The sequence below is a fragment of the Oryza brachyantha genome, chromosome 3 (genome assembly GCF_000231095.2).
Source record: "Oryza brachyantha chromosome 3, ObraRS2, whole genome shotgun sequence".
Classification (NCBI taxonomy): Eukaryota; Viridiplantae; Streptophyta; class Magnoliopsida; order Poales; family Poaceae; genus Oryza; species Oryza brachyantha.
The window spans coordinates 2,593,613-2,615,400 of record NC_023165.2 but is presented as its reverse complement, the minus strand read 5'-3'; the positions used below and the strand labels follow the sequence as shown (position 1 = coordinate 2,615,400).

The following is a 21,788-nucleotide window of genomic DNA, read 5'->3' as shown; positions in this document are numbered from 1 at the left end:
CAGCAAAGCATACACCACACCACCAAGAAGAGAGAAGGGGAGTGCACAGCACTTGAGTTTGAGTGGGACAATGGGGGACTGTAGGTGGTGGCTATCTCTCCACCCTGTCTCTTCCTCCTCTTCCTCCTCTTCTCCTCTCCAACAAGATTCCATTGTCTTGGCGTCGAGACCCCTTGACCTTGGTTGGTTGCTTTTCCCTCACTCCTTTCCAAACTGCTTTCTTGGGTTGTGGTTGGGACTTGCAAGGAATGCACTCATCTAGCCTCCTCCATTTGCTTGAATCTTTCTCAGGGAGATGGAATGATGGGGTTTCTTGGTGGACTGGCTGTGGTGCTAGTGGTGCCCATCACCACCCACTAATCACTACAGTACTACTCAGTAACTGCATCCACAGGTAACTCTGATGACTGCAGTAATCCCCAATCCACCCCCTCTTTCTTGCTGCTACAAGAATAAAAATCGCTCCTTTTCCCCCTCCTTGTGGTAGTAGCATTCACTTTTCTTTCTTTCCCTGGTGATGATTAACCTTTGTTGCTGGGGAGGTAAGTGGATGTCTGAATCACAGTGCCAGGTTTGCAATCCCCAGAAGGACTTTTTCTCCAGGGGAGAGGTTGCAATCGCTGCAAGAGTTTGTGTTCTAGTGGGAGTTTTTCTTGGACTTGGCCACTCGCTTTTCAGGCCGGCCGCTGTTTTGGGTGGGCGTGGGGATGAGATGAGGAGGAGGGAGAGGCCTGGACCAGTGCCAATCTTCCAAGCCCAACACCCACCGAGCCACCACCAACTAGCAGCATTTGATGAGTTCTGCTCGTTCCATTAGGTCAAAAACATCTGCTTTTTGTCCAATTTGGGGTGTGTCACTGTCTCACCCATCCTCTTCATGTCCAGCCAATTGTCATTCCCAGGTTAGGCTAACCTTCCCTTAGTTTAAGATCAAGAAAGGTGGCTCCAGATTACTTGCAAAGGTGCTGGCTTTTATCAGGTTTACAAATTATACAGCACAATGGGGCCTGCACCCAATAGAGGCAGTTACAGTTAGGCTGTTCCAGCATGTGCATCATATAGTTGCATAAGGGATTTTTAGCTAGCTAGGTTGGTGATCCTGTGAATCTGTGATCCTACTGCTCTATCACATTACTAATCTTTGGAGTTTCTGACTAGGGGAGGTGTCCATGTCCCCTTGGAGCTCAGCAAAGCAACATGAATTGCTTGTTCCATTGCATAGAAACAGTTTCTCATTTAATCGAATATCAGTGAACAAATAAGCATGTCGGTGTGACTGAACTGTTATACTTCTTTTTGGATTGGTGTGGACTATATGCTCGAGTAATCGATGTGCCCGCCAAGTGTTCGACTGATCGCCTGTGAGAGTAGTGGTTCTGGGCTCTGCGTGCTGTAGGCAGTGCGCTATTTTGAACTCACTAGGGCTTAAACAGTGCTAAATTCGAAGTGATTGGACTGTGTGAGTTCTAGCTGGTATTGCACTTGCACTTGGCTGTCCATTTTGTGCTAGTCCTAATTATATTGACACCGGTTGCTAGGATGAATAAATTCAGATTTTCTTTGGACTTTGTATGACTATTTGCACCTTGAGAGTGCTGGCAGATTCGTCCGCGACTGGTGTGAAGGAAGGTAACTGGCTAGAGTGAGCATACTTTGGTTTGGCATCTAGGGGATATTTTGCTTAGGTTAGAATGCTGCTTGCAGAAACTCACACTTGGCATATCATCAAAATAGCATCCCATCATTGTCATGCTAATCTAACAGATTGCATGCATAACATTGACATCTCAAAATCTATTACTCATGAGAATAGCCTTCACCTACAAATATCAAAAAGAAAAAAAGGGGACATGATAGTAAAGAGCTGATTCGAGGGAAAGCTAAGATTTCACTTTTCTCGCAGCCATCAAGTTGGAGTAGTTAACCATCTACATGCAGTGGGATAATACGCTCCTCATAAATCAACACCCTAAAATAAAGGGAAACCCCCCAAAAGCTGCGTTCTTCTTTGAGGCAAGAAAATAAATAACTAATATGAGCATATTTCTGTAACGCATTTTTGTAATTTTCATGCGTTTCCATGGTTACACGTCAAAGAAACGGGGTCCACTTGGGTTTCCATAGTTGTCTGAATTCTGATCCTAGAAAGCCCTAAAAGAAAGCTAATTTGTTGGTTGTACCAGAAAATATCATTGTCTAGATTCTCCAAAGATGCACCTTGCAAAATAGTGCTTTTTTTTTTTTTGCCGGGAAAGCCTAGGAATAGACTCCCAAATTTCATTAAGATTGGGGAATATACAAAAGAGAAAACAGCATTCAGTCTAGAAAAACTGTAAAAATACAGTCCGGGATGAGACCAAAAGCCTAAAACTGAAAAACAGCTAACCCACGGTCGACTTTAGCCAATTCGTGCTGGTTCTCTAAAGAAGTCAGCTCCCTTCCAGATCAAGAATTCTTCTCTGGAAAAATAGTTTTGGTGAAAATAGTGCTTGTTAATCTTGTCATTTGGCAATTAAAACCTCTAATTTTTTGCTCTTAGTTTCTAGTGTTTATTATGAGGGTACTGTGTGCTTTTTGTGGTCCTGATTGCAACCTTCAGCTACAGTAGTCTGGTCCATGCTCTTATCCATGCTTTCCATTTTTTATTATAGATCTTCTGTATTTGTTGATGAATGTTCTCTATTCTTTTATTACAGAAGTTCATTATGTAGTTGTAATTTCAGTGTTTCAACAAATTAATGATTTTTTTACCTTGCCATGAAGCTCCTAATACAGTCCAACAGTTTTTTTATTACTTGCTTTAAAAAATACAGTTCATATTATATTTTCAGATTTAAGTAGTTGATTCAAGATTTTTTAAAAGGGGGTGATCGTTTGGGTGATTTAGGAAAAAAGTCAAACGACATATTTGTAAACGGAAAATAATTTATGAATAAACTTTTTATATAAGTGTTCCTAGCGATCGAAAAGTTAGGCTGAAAATAAACCACAATAAAAAAATTTTAAAATTAACTTTAAATTTAAGGTTAAAAATTCAAATTTTGACTTATAAACAGAAGCGATAACATAAGGCCGTAAGACTGCATTGGTGGACTAAATTAAGTACAAGGGGGCAGGTGACAAAACAAGTACAGTTAATACCTTCCTGACAAGCAACTGGCTCGTAGTACTCGCATACGTGAACTATCCAATTGATTGAAGTCTAGTTTTCTGAATCATAGCATTATCTTTTAGAAACTTGTGGAAATTTAAAACAGTTAAATGCCATTCTCATGTTTATTTGCGGTTCTGTAACTTCAATAGGATTCTGGCTTCACTACATGATGATATAGAACTTGATCTTACTGGCCGCGGCAGTTAATAAATAACCATACTCTGCATTTTCTCAGTTTGTTCCTATAGACAATTACCATTTGACTATGTATTGACTTAAGGTCAGGTATTCAGGAATAATGGACACTTCACCCTGTCTTCAGAAAATTTTGTCGATGGGACCAGGGGCGAATCTAACCCAAAAATTAAGTGGGGTCACCTTATTAGAATTGTTAGTATATTGAATTTTTTTACTTAATTACATATTAATAATACACTAAGTATCAAATTTGAGTGCGTTACACTGTGGATCTGCCCATGGATGGGACTTCTTTAGATATCCTAGCTGACAGTGATGAGAATTGTGCTTGGTGCTTTGTAATATACGTTGAGGATAATTCAATAAAGGGTCCAGAGTTCCCATCCCATGTCTGATGAAGGTTCAGGAGTTCATGTGTGGGAAAATGTACAAACAACTGGCCGTATGGATCCTCCTGAAAATGTATACTCGTTTTTCATGAACTGCGTAGAACTGGCAGTTGCCATCATCAATCCATCCTTGCCACCCAGATGCCAGAAAATGATTTGGCATTTGAAGTTTCATAATCATACCAAATATGCAGGTCTTAAATTGATAGTACACCATGCAGCAGGCTGCTATGGTGAATCTGAAAACATGTACTCCTGGATCAAAACCACTATCCTGACAATACAAAGTTACCAACTAACCTCCCAATTCGATGGAACATCATCAATTCACATGAATGTAGGCAGCCAGTGAACCTGAATGCAGATCCAATCCATATGGAACCCATTCTTTGCTCTGTTGCATCCAATGATGCAAATTTGCATATTATAATTCATTGAAAAGGCAAGATTGATGGTGGGTGAAGCATGGTTTTTCTGTGAAGTGAAGAAATGTGATGGATTGAATTCATGCCATGGGGTGTTCAGTAAGCTTCATACTGTCTGTATGTTGGATACTTCAGGTTTCTTTACCTGCAATGATTCTCAATATTTCCATCTATAAACTATTATCTTTGCATTAATGAAGTGCAGGGCACATATCTACTGGATGTGATTCAAGATATCTCTGCTAAAATAGTACCGCGTGATCAATTAAGTTTCTCTCTGCCTCCATGTTCTTGAGTGTCCATGATAACATGTACAAGGATTTTTTTTCCCCATCTTACTAAGGCCCCCTAAACAGTCTATTCATCATCAATTAAAAAGTTGCAACAATGCAACAAGGTTGGCTCTATAAGCACGCTCTTTTAATTGTGTGCAACGTTAGATGACATGTCTACTACTTAATTACTACGCATGCTAGACCTACACAACCAGCTACAAGCATCTAAAATATATTAGGGTGTGTTTAGTTGGCCAGATATCCCTAAATGAAAGATGAACGCTTAGTTTTTTGATGTGTTTGGTTAGTTTTTGGATGTGTTTGGGTCATGGGCGAAGCTAGATAAGGCGACCGTGAAGGGAATATTCTACAAAGATATATGAGTTTATCCAGGCAAATTGGTTAGATAAGCTTATCCACCTCTATTAATTGTGATTGTTTAGTATAATTAGCCATATTTTGTCATTATTAGTACTTACCAGTTGTAAATTAGTTTAGGGATAATAGATATATTTTGTTATTATTTTGTACGAGTTGCGACAAGATCTATGATGATTAATTTGTATTATTATTTATCAGTAATTCAATATGCTAGTTCTATCCATCCTTATCCATCCAACCAAACAAAAAATTAGATCATCACATCCATCCAACTAAACACAAAACTAGATCACTGTATGCCTGAAAATATGGATGGTCTTATGATATCCTTCACTGCCAACCAAACGCACCCTTAGTTAATTGAGAGCAAGTGGTTGAATGGCTGTAAAGTTGGGCATGAAGGATTAAACCATACCAAAATAAGCATGGTCCATACCGATTAAGAACTAGTTTTTCCTTCAAAGTATGATTGTTCTGCATTTTTTTAGATTTACACTGCCATGAGTGTTAACAGAATAAGTAATGGTTAGTCCGAATGTAATTATTGGCATTAGAAGCATGTATACTAAAGTTGATAATGTGTGGCTACTATGTTGAATATTTTCACTCCTATCTTTTTCTTCTACTTATGCTTATAAGCCAAAATTTAAATTTTCAACCTTAAATATGAAGTTGATTTTGAGGGTTTTTTTAACGAAGTTTATTTTCCAACCTTGGCTTTTAGAGCGCTAAGAATACGTATATAAAAGTTTTATTTATTCACAAATTATTTCTCTTTTGTAAATATGTCGTTTGGCATCCATTTGTCTTTTTTACTTCTGCTATAAATGGTCGACAGAACACTTGAAAAGACCCAGCATTGGTTCAGGGGAACAATTACTAGATATTTTAGGTTTTATTTGAGTATAGTACATTCATCACTGTGATTTGCTGTAACCTGGATACTGATGGTAGGAATGTGTGTGTCTTGTCATTAAAGTATATCTTCAAGGTCTAATGATTTGAGCACACATGTGTTGAAGGCACCTGTATATTTCATTGAACTCTAAACCTTAGAGTTTAGCCTTTTAGTAGTTATTTAGTTAAACTGAAACTATGAGGTTAGCCTTTACAGGATCTTAAAAGCTGATAGATGGGTCTTTTTGCCAGTTATGTCTAGGAGGTAACAGAGCACTAGATCAGATGATTAAAACACGAGTTCAAGAAGGTTAGGCCTCTATAAACAAGCTTTAGGTTTGTTATCTTCTACACTGTGCAGTGGCTAGACTCTGTACTTAAACTCTGTAGGGTTAATCATCGCATCAGGCATCTATTAGACTAGATCACTAGATGGACAAGGCTGAGGCATGATGCAGCCATGGAGGATGTCAGAGCCATTGTAGCTTTGGAAAGCTTGTCTTGCAAGCACCCTACAGCATATGGCACAAACACGTCCCCACAGAATCATACATGTTCTGTCCTCCGGCTATCTCTGTCTATATATATCTCTCTCCCATTGCAGTAACTTCATTGTGTAAAGGACAATGGCTGTTTTTCTGCTTCTTCTCATTGTTTCCTTTCTCTCATTTTATCCCATACAGGCCACTCAAGAGTCACATTCTCATGTAGATTTTTCTTGCAGATATATTACTACTGTTTTTCTTTTCATCTTTCAGTGAAAAAACAAAAATATCACGTGTTCATGTTATACCTGTCCTGTCTGTTGTCTTGCAGGTTCACATTGTGTACTTGGGCCACAACGATGGCCTCAATGCTTCACTTGCTGCAAAAGTTCATCTCCAACTTCTATCAAGAGTCTTTACAGAGTATTTGATTATCCTTTTTTTCTACTCAAATTAAAGGCGAATAACTAATGACACACCAAGTATACTTGAAGTTGACTATTGCCAAATGAAATGCAAAAACTTTATCTTCTCGCCTTGGTTATTGCTTTGTCACACTGTGTCTATCAGTTAAAACACTAGAGTTGAACTATTAATTTAGAAATTTCAAACCCCTAAGCTCAGAGAATTTTTCATATAGTTGTATTTGGCAAGAAAATGTAGCTGAAGACTTACTTTGTGAGCTCAACTTTGCAGCCCGGATGAAGCAAGAGATGCTATTCTGTACAGCTACAGCTATGGATTCTCTGGATTTGCTGCATTGCTCAATTCTACACAAGCTGCCAAATTATCTGGTAGACATTTACCTTCATCCAGTCGACTTTGTTCTTGTATCTAAACTGGTTTCTGTGAACTTACCAAAGACTGCATTGATCATTGTAAGCAGAAGAGGTCATATCAGTATTCAGGAGTAGGATGCTGGAGCTCCATACAACAAGAAGTTGGGATTTCATGGGCCTCAACCTGCATATTCAGATGGAACAATCAGCTGGAATGCAACTGAAATTCGGAGACGATATAGTTGTCGGTATCCTAGATACAGGTGCTTTTCCACTCACGGTTTCATATACCTGCAAATTTCAGTCTCTATATTTGTTGCTCTATCTTCCCAAACATGAAAAGCTGAGCCTCTTCATGGTGTTCTTGGCTGAAAAAACATGTTGCTATCATCACAGCATGGTCCAACTGCATCGCGAGATGTTCGAGTTGATCAGCTGAATGGTGCAGAGAAATGACTCGAGCAAACTTGAAATGAAAGATAAAATCATGCCTTGCGTCCTGGCACGCGATGCCAAGATCTGAAGCTAACATTTTTTTTTATCACTCAATTCATGTTAGTTAGTTGGTGCAGTAGAGTGGTCACAGTGTGGTCCTTGGTTTTTTTCCACTTAGATGCAGCTGATTCATCTGTTCTTTTTTCATGTGTCTTCTTCAGGAGTGTGGCCTGAATCCCAGAGCTTCAGGGATGATTCCCACCTAGGCGACATCCCGTCGTCATGGCACGGCACGTGCGTGGCCGGCGAGGAGTTCGACCCGGCCACGGCGTGCAACCGGAAGCTCATCGGCGCGCGGTACTACCTCGCCGGATTCGAGAGCGAGGTCGGCCCGCTCAACACCAGCGGCGGCGCCGAGTACCGGTCGCCGCGGGACCGCGTCGGGCACGGCACGCACACGGCGTCGACGGCGGTGGGCGCCGTGTCGCCGAACACCAGCTACGTCGGCGGCCTGGGCAGCGGGGTGGCGCGCGGTGGCGCGCCCCGGGCGCGGCTCGCCGTGTACAAGGTGTGCTGGCTCAAGGACCTCACGGGGCGGTGCAGCGACGCCGACATCCTGGCGGCGTTCGACGACGCGCTGCGCGACGGCGTCCACGTGCTCTCGGCGTCCCTCGGCTCGACGCCGCCGCTCACGCCGCTGTTCATGACGAGCACCGAGATCGGGTCGTTCCACGCGATGCAGCTCGGCGTGCCGGTGGTGTTCTCCGCCGGGAACGACGGCCCGGACGCCGGGACGGTGCAGAACGTGTCGCCGTGGGTGATCACCGTCGCCGCCAGCACCATCGACAGGAGGTTCCCGACGGTGATCACTCTCGGGAACAACGTCTCGCTCGTGGTAAGCTATCGCTGCTAATGGCGCCTAACTATACGAGGTGGACGCACGCCATGAAAGCATGACCCTCAGTAGTGCACGTCGACGCACGCCATGAAATCCTATCATGCATTATACTATTTCTCTTATTTTAAAATATTTTAGCAGTACCTATATTCATTCCGGGATCAATCTATATGTTATATTATATTTATATGTTTATATGTATATATATATATATATATATTTCTACTAATATATAATTACTTCCTTTACGTCTAAGGTATATAAACACTTTCATACATGTTGCTCTTATCCAATAAAAAATATGTATGTTTTTGCTCTCATACAGTAGAAACACCTTCATACATGTTTAGAATAAGATTTAATCGAACTTTTAAATTCTCAACCATCAACAAATCTTCAAATTGTTAGTTTTTAAACAATATATGGTATGTGTGTATTTACTTGAAAAGTGCCATCATAATAATGTAAACTTGTTAGCTTTCATAAACTTATAAAATTGATGATTAAAATTTTAAATGTTTGATTGAATCTTATCTCGAATATCAGATGTTTATGACAGGAGGAGGAAGTATAGTTAACTCTTCTCAATGACATATTGGGTGAATGTTCTAATTATACTGTTCTTATAATAGTGGATGGAATCTTGCGTATTACTCTGCGAAATTAAGTAATAATGGGTTTTTTTTCTATTTGCACAGGGAGAGAGTTTCAATGTGAATGACACGAAGACGAGATTAGTAGAAAGTGGCAGTGTCTTCGCGGATGGGTAACCTCTCTCACACACAGTTTAATTGGATTAAGGAACGATTACTATTACTGTAACCTGTGGGGCACTAAGAGATAATGCTTTTCTAGGGCTGATATCCAACTCATGATCAATGTGGTATTGTTGTTTACATTCATGAGCCTGAATTGTATTAAAAATATCTTTAGCTAGTAACAGAATATATAAATACAATGCATTTGTATTTTGGAAAACAATAGTAGTTGCTATATATGATTCGCGAGAAATTTTACCGTCTAAAATATCTAGGTGTATCAGTTTTTTAGTGTAATTTTTTTATATACCTGGAGGTACGTGTGTTTAATTACTACGAACCGCAAGGTTAATGACTGGTTTGTAGCTGCCATGTTGTTCTTAACAGTGTTCACCACAAACTGAACTTACTATATTAGACATCTAACCATTTGCAACAAAAACAGCTCTATTTGAACACAAATACATAGATATTATGAATCAATGCCTGCAAGTTAAACCCTACATACATCAAGCTGATATAATTTGTTCTGAGAACCCTAATCAATAGTAAAACTCGCAAGATTCTCCACATTTGCATCCATGAATTCACACACAAAGCTTCACTGCGTTTTGTGCCTTTGTGCACCAAGGTCTTGCTCACTGGACCAGCTGACCAACGGGAGCCACTCGGCGGCGTCCGGCAAGGTCGTGCTGTGCTTCTCCACCATGGGCATGGTGTCCGGCGGCGTCGCGGCGCTGGCGGTGTACGCGGCCGGCGGCGCCGGCGTGATCTTCGCCGAGACCATCTCCCGCAGGTCGACCCAGGACAACCTCCTCCTCACCGTCCACGTCGACCTGCGCCAGGGCACCCGGATCCTCGACTACATCCGCAGCAGCAGCCGGCCGCCGACCGTGCGCATCTCCCGGAGCCGGACCCTCATCGGCAGGTCGCCGGCGCCGGCCGTCGCCTACTTCTCCTCCAGGGGCCCGAGCTCCATCTCCCCGTACATCCTCAAGGTACGCCCGCGTTCTAGCTTTCGCGCGTGAATCTCATGGCTCTCCCATGGCCAATGGCGTGGTGGTCTTGTGATGAGATTTGGTTTCTTGATTCGCGGTGCAGCCTGACATCACCGCTCCCGGCGTGAACATCCTGGCGGCGTGGCCGCCCAAGTCGTCGCCGACGGTGATCCCTCTGGACAAGCGCTCCGTGACGTGGAACTTCGACTCGGGGACGTCCATGTCGTGCCCGCACGTCTCCGGCATCGTCGCCGTCGTGAGGTCTGTGCACCCGACGTGGTCGCCGGCGGCCATCAAGTCCGCGCTGATGACCACGGCCTACATGTACGACGACACGTCCGACGTGATGCTGGCCGGCGGGACGCTGAAGGCGGCGGATGGCTTCGACGTCGGCGCCGGGCACGTCGACCCGCTGCGGGCGCTGGACCCGGGGCTCGTCTACGACGTCGGCGCGCGCGACCACGTGCTCTTCCTCTGCAGCCTCGGCTACACCCGCGCGCAGATCCGGCAGATGGTGCTCCCCTCGCCGGCGCTCGACACGAGCTGCGGCGGCGCCGCGCCGGAGTACGACCTCAACTACCCGGCCATCGTGCTCCCCCACCTCAACGCCACGGTCACCGTGAAGCGGACGGTGACGAACGTGGGCGCCCGGAGGGACGCCGTGTACCGCGCCGCCGTCGTCAGCCCCCAGGGCGCGCGCGCCGCGGTGTGGCCGCCGGCGCTGGCCTTCTCCCCGTACCGCGACGTCGCCTCCTACTACGTGACCGTCACGCCGGCGAAGCTGTCCCGCGCCCGCTACGACTTCGGCGAGATCGTCTGGTCCGACGGCTACCACCGCGTCCGGACGCCGCTCGTCGTCAGGGTCGCCACCATGCCCGACACCGCCGCCATGGACACCACTATTTCCACTGGGCCACAGGACTCCTAGTCCTAGCTCAGCTTGTTCTGATCTGCAAAAGTTGAGATCTTTTCTGTGGATTTCTCCGAGTTTGGAGCTCATTTCTTCGCACGAGTAGGTGTCAGTTTGTCACTGGTCAAATACTAGCCCAAATGAACAAATTTCTGGACGCTGCTTCTACTATTATTTACTGCCATTTTCTACGATGGCTAATCATGCACGAATTATTTATTTATGTATGATGATGTGAGTGATTAAAAATCTGATGGTTCACCTAGATCCGTGGGAGCATTATTGATCGAGATGTGCAGTGCAGCTTCGATCTGGGGAAGCGAGCAGGGGAATTTCAGCAAGGCACGGCAAGCGAGGCCAAGCCAAGAAACTCAAGTCGTACTGGATCAAGTGAAGTGAGTGAGCTGCATTTCCAATTACCCATTCTGGCCTTTGGCTCATTCTTGAGTTCCTGGCAGGTCATTTTCACTGCTGTCGCCGGCTAGTAGCCGGCTACTAGAACTGCTACTACTCCAGTACTGGAGTACTACTTGATCAGCAGAAAAACTCTAGCTACAGTAGACTATAAGTTAACTATAAATATATTTTAGAAAAATAATAGGTGGAAAAGAAAAACAGTGAGCTATAGATTTATAGTCAGATGCAGCACGTACTTTAAGACACACTGTGTATATGATATGTGAGACATGATAGTATATGTATTATAGATAATTATTATATAAATTAGCTATTTGATTGATTATCCATAAATTATGCTCATAGGCATTTGCAAATTGGGCAATTCGAGAACCGTATAGTACGTACAAGAGGATGGAAACAGTTTAACCAATCATGCATATTATTATGATTCTTCCATAACTCTATCATCAGGTCACTGTCTAGGATGACCTCTGACGCAGACGACACCTCTTTAGGTGTGACACGTGCATGCTCGATCTCACTCGTGCGTGGTTACAATTTAGAAAACGAAAATATGCTGCATAATCCATCGTTAGGTCAGATGTTGATGATATCACAGTATAAATTGGTTACAAGCTGATGTACCAAAAAGTAAAAAACAAAGGTTGATTTTTATGCGAGAATTAGCTATATACATACTCAAAAAAATATATTAAATGATGATGGTAAGAGATGAGAGATAAAACTTATACCTAATAATATAATTAATCTATTACATGTGCTAACTCTAGTATAAGCTATTAAATTAGTTTTAATATCAAACTCACTCTAAAGTATGCACGCACAACTGTACTTCGCCTCATACAAAGTGGTTGCAATTGGCATTTACTATCCCATCTCAAAAAACATGCATTTCAAAATCATTTCACGCGTACCGATACCAAGCCAAAAAAAACTAAAATATCATTTATATTATCAAGTTTACTTCCTTTAAAAGTTAAATCTTTAAAACTTAAAAGAAGTCTCCGTGAAATGGAAGAAACATTTCTTACCACAGTCATCCCACACGACTTGATTAATTATAAGCCAATGACCCACCGATTATATCAAGCAGGCATGGAGTAGTATCTATACTCTATGCTCCTATATACATTTCCGTGGGGGTGGATGGCAGCGGACACCAACACCAACTCCCTATTTTTTATTTATACTATGTTATTTAAAAAAATAATTGTGGATCTCGCATGTCATCAACTTTCACCACCTCTACTTATTATAATTATTATAAGAAGAAAAGATTGTACGATTAATAGACACATATCACATATATATACTTCCAAAAATTAATACTTAAAAAATAACGTTAATAACAATATTAGTAACAAAAAGTTTTCGTTCCAACGTCATATGGTTTTTATTTTACCAACAGTTAAAATCAGCAAATACCTGAATCCCTTACCGACCGATAATCAATTGTCTGGAAAACAATTTGTTTTGCCGCCGCTTTTTTATCGTGCCAAGGAATACCAGGCTTCTCCACAATAGATCCCAGAAATCGACTCGGTCGGTTTTTTCTTTCTCTCGACCGGGCATCCCGCCGCATAAAACCGGAGCAATTCGTTGGGCGGCGCGGCGGCGCACCACACCCGCCGGCGATCTCCACGCAGCACCGCACCGGCTCAGGTGCTCTTCCGACCGCACCTCGACGCGGCGCCGCGCCACGTCGACCACCGCCCTGGAGTCGCCCTTCCGCCCGCACGCGCCGCCACCCGTACCTCACCGCCAGCTCGATCGAGGCCGCGCCTGAAGCGCCGCGGCGAAGCTCCTCGCCGCGCCGGCCGATCCGCTCCTCGTAGCCGAGCACGACGTGGTCGCGCGGTACACGCCGCCGATCGATGCTCGCGATCCCGGTCTCATCCTTTGGACGACCCCGTCAAAGCTGCGCTTCATCCACCCTACCTCCGGCTTCCTCCACGCCGCCGCCGCCACCGCCGCCGCCGATGAGGCTACACATAGTGTTGCGCAGCCGTAGCACGCCCAGACCAAGCCGGTTCAGAAGCGGCATCGGCCGGCCCTGCACGGAGAACCGAATCGCCGACCACCGCGACGAGAGGAACTGTGTGGCAGAATCTCGCGGCACGGCGGCCGGCCCAGATCCATTTCGGGGGCGTGGATTCGCTTCCGTTTTGGCGTGATTTCCGAATTCTCCTCGCGTTTTTTTTTTTTGAACAGGAGGAGCCAGGCACGTGCGAGATCTTATCCTGCCTTGTTTTTATATGCGTGGGAAAATAAAAAGGAAAAGGCAAAAAAAAAAAAAGCTGCTCGCTGCTGTGTACTCCTCCAGTACTTGCTACTGCGGGAAAAAAAATGGAATAAATGGTGCGGCCGTGGTGGCGTGGGCCCCGTGGGATGGCACGTACTGGAGGGCGTCCAGTGCGCCGTGGCTCCTCCTCCAAGTTGCACTGCACGCATTATTTTTTTTATAAAATTGTTTTGTTTTATTTTTCCTTTTCTTTTTTAGTGGTTTAAAAAAGGTATAGGCGTTTCTGGAGCGGGTGCAAATGGGGACAAGAGAGCTGGCGATGGGTGGACTGGACGCACGCGGTTGTTGTTAGGCAGGGTGATCAGCATAGCAGCTCACTGCAGAGTCATGTATTGTTTTCTTCTCTATCCAACGTAAAAACATGACATGTAAAATCGTCCTCGCAATAAAGACATGACTAATGTCTCCGGTGGCCTTTTCTATTTTGGATTTGTTTACAGGCATGTTTTCTAGGATTTAAAATAATATATTTCAAGGAAGATTATATACATGTAAAATTTTATTATTTACTATAGTGATATTTTGAAAATTGTATTTAAAACTATTTAAATAATGTATTTTGAGGAAAATTATATACATGTAGAACTATGTAAAAGTCAATTTAAAGATTATATTAGTTTATTTTTGAGCTTGTGATAGGTAATACTTAATTTGTTATTCATTAATAAGATACCTTATGTGTAGAAAAAAAATCGAAGAGCAAATTTCTCTGTCATCCTATTTGGCCAATTCACCATATTATCTACTCCACGATTCATAAAGATGTGTTATTTCACAATATAAAAATCTGTTGTATCACAGTATTCCACTATATTGTTTAGACCACTTGTTTTAATTTATTTAAATATGTGACTTATTCTTAAAATAAAACACAAGACTTTCTAGTTTTAACTTAATACACGAATATATATAAAATATTAAGCAATTGTATAATCTAAACATGAACATAAAGTATGGAACAGATGGCGTCTGTAATTAACAGCAACAACCCCGAATTAATTATTTAAACCATCGTTTCCAGACCATTTTCTACATGGCACACCAACAACAAACTCCTACTGACCGATGATATTTCTTATGATCGTCGAACTTTCATGATTCATCCAGCACGACTACAAGATTATGTTTGACTAATTTAGGCGTTCTAAGGGCTATACAATACATTTAATCTTAACACACTCGTTGTTTGTTCTGCGACTGATAATAGCGACAAGCAAATAATTTATAAGTACAACTTTGATTTCTTTTTTAAAATACGAATTCAACGGAAAATCGTAGAAATATATGTTATGGGAGGAAAATATAAGAATATGGTTCAATTGGGCTTCGCATGATCAACAAGGCTCCTACAGAACACGGATCAAATGATAGTGTCAACATGCTTGTTATATTGGGTCGTATCAACATGCCCCTGCCAAACAAGCAAAAATCGACACGGCTCACGTCAACCTGATCCAGTTTGACACGGTACTATATTCGCAATTCCCTATTTAAAATAGTATTTTTGAAAAAAATCTGAACTTTTATATAAGTTCATTACTGATTTATACGTAAATGTTAGAAATAAGACAATTTAAATCCTTAAAATTAACTTCAATAAAGTTTAAAAGGTTTCAATTATTGACGATGTTTATAAAAACTCTTTTAGATTTGTAAACTTGAAAAATATAATATAAATTCATAGGGCTCATTTTCTCATATATCCATCTCGCCCAACTTACGACATCGTTGTATTATTATGTAGTACTACTTGTTTATTTTCTTGTGCTTATGTGTGGTGAAGATTGCATAAATTTTAAAAAAAATTAATGAAATATTCTACCAAAGTATCTGATTATATTCAAAATTCTGGGTAACTACATAATGCTACTGGTTGTTAAGATATATTTTTATTACACACATACACAAGCCACACTCACAGACTCACTCACACGGTCACACCCATTACATATGTTAAAAATAGAAACCAACGGCGCACACTTGATTTCACTGTATTGAAAGCCCAACTATATGTGTAATATCTACAGCTACCAAGATTTAAACAGTGACAAAGCACGACTTTACCAGCTCACTGTTGTGCTTTCTTATTCATTAAAATTATTACTGTGCATCAATATACAACATATTTTTTTTACTTTTGTTTCTGTTTATAAGCTAAATTTGAATTTTTAACAGTTGTTTTTTAGTTTTTTTATTATAGTTTACTTGTAACCTCTGTCGTTAGAACACCAAGAGCACATATAATGTTTTATTCGTAAATTACCTTTTGTCTGTAAATATGTAGTTTGACTTTTTTTCTGAAAAATGAAAAGAAAACCCATAGTGTATAACATAGTGTATAATAGATAGGTCAAAACAAAGAAACCAATATGTCAAGATTTTTTACTTAGCCAGTAAGCAACTAAAAACCACCCCAAATAAGGAAAATGAAAATGGATCTCATCCAAACAAGTCATTATGACATTCCTGAGTTTACTTGCTTATCAACCATTCTCCAGAAAAACAAACAAAAGCGAGAGAGAAAAAACAGAGAAAAGTGTTCAAGCCAATAGCACCAGGAATAATTCCTATATTTCCAATTTTTTTTCTAAAATACTATTTATTTAAAAGACTTACTCCAAATCTAAATGCCACTGCAGCGTTGCAGTGCCTGTCACGTCATGGGATACCCTATTCCAAAAGATAAAGAATAAAAAAGTTTTAAAAATTATTAAAAATCCAGTTTAAAAAAATATTAAAAAATCCACCAGAAAGAAATGCAAGGAAGAAGAAAAAGAAAAGAAAAAAATATCAGTAGGGGGGCAAACTGGAGAGGAGTGGAATCCAAAGCGCGTGGCGTCCAGTGAGACGTGGTCCAGTGGTCCGCTCCATTTCTATCCTCGAGTGGACTAGTATATGAGCCCCTCCACCCTCACCCAAAACCCTCCTCTTTTCCCCTTCACACTCCGCTGCCGGTTGCTAGCCGCCTCGCTGCTCCGGCTCCGCCTCTCGCTCCGTCCCCCTCCCGCCGCCGCCGCCTCCTCCTCTCGGCTCTACCCCCGCCGCATCTAGCTGCCCATCCATCCTTCGGAGGGGAGGGAGGGAGGAGAAGGGCCGGGCGCGCGCTCGCTCGCCTCGTCGGATCTACCGCCGCCGCCGCCGTCTCCGGGTGGTTTCTGTTTGGGATCTCGTCACCAGCCATGGCCGCCGTCGCGCCGCCTCAGGTCCCGGCCGCCGCGCCGGCGCCGGCTGCTGCTGCTGCTCCTGCCTCGGTCCCAGCCGCTGCCGCCGCCCCCGCCGCGGATCGTATCCTTTTGGGGTTATGAGTTGTGGTTTTCTCTTTTTTAGGTTTTTGTGGATGGGGGATTTGGTTTGGGTCGTGGGTGTGCTTTGCTGTAGGGCGGCCGCCTGCCGGCTCCTTCGCCCGGCGGTCTCTGCCTGGTCGTGCTATGGGTTGACTTCCCCGGTTCCCCCAGATCGGTGTGTGTTTACTGTATTTAGCTTTCCGTTGATAGCAAACCCGGAGAATTATTTGTTTTTTATTGCTATAAGGTAGGATATGTGCGGTATTTGGTAGGGTTTTTGTTTGAAAGATTAGACTTTGGGATCTGGATGAAGCATGTGACTCCTTAATTCATCTTGCTGTCGAAAGAAGCTACGGATCTGCTGCAGAAGTTGTCTTTGGATTCGCAGCCCAAGGCGGTGGATGCGACCGCCGAGCCTGCCGGTGCTAAGAAGGTATTGATAATAAAACAGTAGAAATGGATCCTTGATTGATGTTGCGTGTATGTTCATGGTTTTCTCCTGGTGATATGTGATTCTAAATACATCTCTCTGTTGATGTCTGATTGTTAATTCAGCAGGGGCCTGCAGCCAGCCAGCCTCTTAGCGTGTCAATCCCGCCTGAGCGGTCCATCACGCCTGTGCTTCAAGATTTTATGGATCCCAACATGTTCTACCTGCCGGCATACTACTATGGAGGTGAAGAACTGCATAGATTCTTGTGGCCATCATGCACAATTGAGCCCAGCTGTTTTGAATATCTGGCATGCTTTTTTTGTTCCTTCCTATTTGTTAGCGGTCATGCCACTTCTTAGTTTGATAGGCCCTGTGGTTATTTCTAGGATTTAGCTTCTTTTCATGTAAGTTTGGCTTGTCCTACTCTGACAGAGTTGTGCTGTAATTATCAGGTTACGACGGTTCCGTGAGCGAGTGGGATGATTATCCTAGATATGTAAATCCAGATGGAGTGGAGATTGCCCCAGTAAGTTAACCTTTGATAATTATTCTATGTGCTTTCCAGGGGATATTGCTGATCATAAATTTCACCATGTGTCATATACTTAATGTAGAAATGGTCGATATTTGCTATTATTGTCTGTTGGGAGCTGTCTTGTCGAGTCTTGTTGGATGCAATAAGTGGAATGCTATGCACTCGGCTATTTGGCTATGGTTTTGTTATCTGTATGGTTCTTTTTCTTATTGCTTATGCTCTGTGCACTATTTTCCTCATTGCTTATTCCCTGTGCACTATTGCTTCCCTATCAATCTTTTGTGTTCAGTGCTATTTGTCTGCCACTAAATATACTGTCATGAGAATCTTTACGTGGTGTGCTATCAACTATTCTGATCGTCCTTTCAAATTTCACAGGCAGTATATGGAGACATTTATGGATATGGGTATGCACCTTATGGTGCATACTCTCCTGCTAGTTCCCCAGTTCCAACAGTTGATGGCCAAATGTTTGGACAGCATTATCAGTATCCAACTTCGTATTACCAGCCTCCTACACCCGTTCCTTCTACCACTCAAGGTGACCTGCAGCCTTCTGCCAATCCAGAAAAACCAACAGCTAAGGCAGATCCTGCTAAAACAACCACAAATGGCGCTTCTAATGGTACTGTTCACAGTAACAGTGGAACTGTACCCCTTGGATCAAGCCAGCAAAATTCATCACTGACCCCTGATGGAACTTATAGGGCACCCTTGCTAGGTGGAGTTCCTTCTGCTGGGTACCTGGACTCTACATATGGGTATGACAGCACAGGAGCACACTTTGCATGGTATGATGGTTCTGCTTATACAAATGGACAGCAGAGAACAACTACAACCAATCACATGTCGCCTTCAACATTCAGTAATGGCTCTTCTGCAAGGACTCAAAACAAGGGCCCTGCGCCTCAGCAGACGGTAAGTCCTGCAAAAATATGTTGATTGTGTGCTGCGTTGCATTTTTCCTCATATGCATGCATTGTCCTGATACACTATTGCCTTGATTGTGAAGAATATTATTCATGCACTGAATTATTTGAGTTCTCTAATTTTCTGTATGCAGGCAATGAATAACAGGCGGCCAACAACTACAACAGTATCAACTGCTCCTACTTATCCGAATAGGATGTACCCGAGCACCCGGTCTTACAGCCAGTATGGAAATTCATTCAAAACTGGCCTTTCATACGGAACCAATGGTTATGGTAGTAATGGTTATGGTAGTAACGGTTACGATTCCAGGTTATATGGTCGGTGGGGTCTTAGTATGGATAACAGGTACAAGCCAAGAGGCCGTGGTAATGGATACTATGGTTTTGGCAACGAGAGTCAGGATGGAACAATTGAGTTGAACAGAGGTCCTAGATCAGGCCGTTTCAAGAACCAGAAATTGTTTGGCCATACTGTTACTATTGCTGTGAAAGGGCAGAGCCTTCCTCCAAGTGACGGCAAGAACACTACTGATGTACCTGACAGAACACAGTTCAACCGAGATGACTTCCCTGTCCAATATGATGATGCAAAGTTCTTCATCATTAAGTCTTACAGTGAAGATGATATCCACAAGAGCATAAAGTACAATGTGTGGGCAAGCACCACTAATGGAAACAAGAAGCTTGATGCTGCTTATCAGGAAGCTCAGGCTAAGAGCTCCAAATGCCCTATATTTTTGTTTTTCTCGGTAAGATGGTTCTTGGCATCTTGTATTTATTTTAAATGCCAATCATGGTTGCCTTTTATTTTTCTGATTTTATCTTTGTTGCTTTCAACTGCAGGTTAATACTAGTGGTCAGTTTGTTGGTGTTGCTGAAATGACTGGTGCTGTTGATTTTGAGAAGACCTTAGAGTACTGGCAACAAGACAAGTGGAATGGTTCCCTCGCTCTCAAGTGGCACATTGTCAAAGATGTGCCCAACAATATTCTCAAGCACATCATCCTAGAGAACAATGAGAACAAGCCAGTCACCAATAGCCGTGACACACAAGAGGTACCTTATAGCTGTCCTATTTAGTCTACTGACTTTCAAAAAGGTGGTACCAAACATTGTCTTATTTCATTCACTTGCTAAAAATCCAGGTAAACCTTGAGCAAGGCATGCAAATGCTCAAGATATTCAAGGAGCATGTCAGTAAGACCTCCATCTTGGATGATTTTGCCTTCTATGAGAACCGCCAGAAGTTGATGCAGGAAAAAAGGGTGAAACAACAGCAGATCCAAAAGCAGGTATATAGTTCTGCACCTTGTCAATTATCAATCTGTGCAGCATGGCTGCAGTTATGCACTGTTTAATAACTATAAGATTGGTTCGATCATTTTAGGTTTGGGACAGCAGGGCTCCAAATTCTGTCGCTGGAGAGAAACAACAGGAAACCGCTAACGTGAAGCCAAAGCTATTGGTGGCAAATGGCATCAATGGAGAACTGAAGGTTCCTGCAGAGAACGGCACAGCTCCAGTTGTTACTTATGCAGCGAAGGTCGCCCAAACAGCAGCGACTGAGAAACCTGTCCTCGCCAACGGCACCACTGTCAAAGCTGGTTAAGCTAGATCACATACCCCATGTTACCTAGCTAGCCAGGAAGAACAGACGGTCCCGAAGAACTCAACAGGCATATGGTCCCAAGGAACTGATGGTCTGGAAAACGCTATCTGTGGAACTGGCAGCATGGGCCCAAGATCCTGCTGCTTTGGCTGGTACTGGACAGCAGTTTGGCTAGTTAGTTTTGCTTAGCTTTCTTTTTTTCCGTATTTCGCGTTTCAGTTTGCTTTAGCTCGCTCTAAGACTCCGTTTATAGTGTCGTCGAAAAATGCCAGAAAAACCTAGCGGCAAAGACAAGAAGTTGCAAAGACCATGTCTGGCTTTGGTGCGTTGCGTTTTGCGCTTATTCAGTGGTGGGGTGGAGTACTATAATCCCGTTGTTGAGTGGTTCTGAAAGTGGGTTAGATTGGTGCTATTTATTTTACTTAAAAAGAATCTTGCTTTACATACATGTCTGATGATGCAGGGTTTCTCCTAAGTGCTCCACTAAACAGCTATTGCAAGGCTGACTAAGCAAAGCGCACTGCTTTCGCGTTTCTGCTCTGTTCGCGGCTATTCTAAAGCTGGGGCGGGCTTTGCTGCTTGCATCACTCCATCTGGTTGCTTTGATGATAGTATCATTTCAGGGCTAATGCCAGTCGTACCTTACTAGCACATGAACTGCAGACCGCAGTACTGCCTGCAGGCTGCTGCTGAAGAACCGTTCATGTGCTGCGTATGTACTGACTGCAGTACTGCCTGTCTGGTATACGTAGGTGACCACTGTGATTGCTGCAACATGCTTGTGGTAGTAAGGTTCTTTTTAGTTTCTAAAAACTTTTCTAAAAAATATCACATTGAATCTTTGAGCGTGACATCTAAATGAAACATTAAATATACATAAATATTAAAACTAATTACACAGTTATGGGGAAAATCGTGAGATCAGCTATAAGTGCTATAGTAACTAACATGTGTTAATGATAGATTAATTAGACTTAAAAGATTTGTCTCGTGATTTCTAGGCAAAATCTACGATTTATGTTTTGTAATTATACTGTTTAATACTTTAAATGTGTAATAACTAAACGCTACGGTTAAAGAGGACATACAAACAATATATTTATAAATAAAAATAATTTATAAATAAACTTTTATATACGTATTTTAGCATCTAAAATTAAAGATTAAAAATAAACTATAATAAATTTTTGAAAATGAAGTTTAAGTTTAAAGTTTAAAATTTAATTTTGATTTATAAGCGTAAACGAAAAGACTGGCCAGCGAGACATGAATCTAGCGAGGAGGCGCGCTG

At 42.5% G+C, this 21,788-nt stretch overlaps 2 protein-coding genes across 4 annotated transcripts; both read left to right on the top strand.

The window, feature by feature from the left end:
• The first annotated feature begins 6,311 nt into the window (after positions 1-6,311).
• Positions 6,312-11,315, top strand: LOC102716027 (subtilisin-like protease SBT3.18). The gene is made up of 8 exons (XM_040521700.1): positions 6,312-6,426; positions 6,536-6,627; positions 6,901-6,998; positions 7,091-7,246; positions 7,640-8,313; positions 9,015-9,082; positions 9,706-10,072; positions 10,176-11,315. Exons 1-8 carry the CDS (start codon positions 6,346-6,348, stop codon positions 10,998-11,000), a joined length of 2,361 nt encoding a protein of 786 aa, XP_040377634.1. The 5' UTR covers positions 6,312-6,345; the 3' UTR covers positions 11,001-11,315.
• Positions 11,316-16,636: 5,321 nt separating this feature from the next.
• On the top strand, positions 16,637-20,943 carry LOC102715747 (YTH domain-containing protein ECT4-like). 3 transcript variants are annotated; one of them, XM_006650996.2, is made up of 9 exons: positions 16,637-16,989; positions 17,336-17,421; positions 17,547-17,664; positions 17,874-17,947; positions 18,335-18,874; positions 19,020-19,637; positions 19,732-19,944; positions 20,034-20,180; positions 20,276-20,943. In XM_006650996.2, the coding sequence occupies exons 1-9, from the start codon at positions 16,884-16,886 to the stop codon at positions 20,495-20,497; spliced, it is 2,124 nt and encodes a 707-aa protein (XP_006651059.2). In that variant the 5' UTR covers positions 16,637-16,883; the 3' UTR covers positions 20,498-20,943. The 3 variants fall into 3 exon arrangements, with proteins under 3 accessions (XP_006651059.2, XP_040377501.1, XP_040377500.1); XM_040521567.1 differs by having other exon boundaries at positions 16,646-16,989; positions 17,339-17,421; positions 17,544-17,664; XM_040521566.1 differs by having other exon boundaries at positions 16,646-16,989; positions 17,544-17,664.
• The last annotated feature ends 845 nt before the right edge of the window (positions 20,944-21,788 follow it).

Coding starts and splice junctions, on each gene's coding strand:
- LOC102715747 (XM_040521566.1), top strand. CDS start 16,884: ATGGCCGCCGTCGCGCCGCCTCAGGTCCCGGCCGCCGCGCCGGCGCCG. Junction 17,422..17,543: donor AGCCTGCCGGTGCTAAGAAG/GTATTGATAATA, acceptor TTGTTAATTCAG/CAGGGGCCTGCAGCCAGCCA. Junction 19,945..20,033: donor ATAGCCGTGACACACAAGAG/GTACCTTATAGC, acceptor CTAAAAATCCAG/GTAAACCTTGAGCAAGGCAT.
- LOC102716027 (XM_040521700.1), top strand. CDS start 6,346: ATGGCTGTTTTTCTGCTTCTTCTCATTGTTTCCTTTCTCTCATTTTAT. Junction 6,628..6,900: donor CTATCAAGAGTCTTTACAGA/GTATTTGATTAT, acceptor TCAACTTTGCAG/CCCGGATGAAGCAAGAGATG. Junction 9,083..9,705: donor GGCAGTGTCTTCGCGGATGG/GTAACCTCTCTC, acceptor TTGTGCACCAAG/GTCTTGCTCACTGGACCAGC.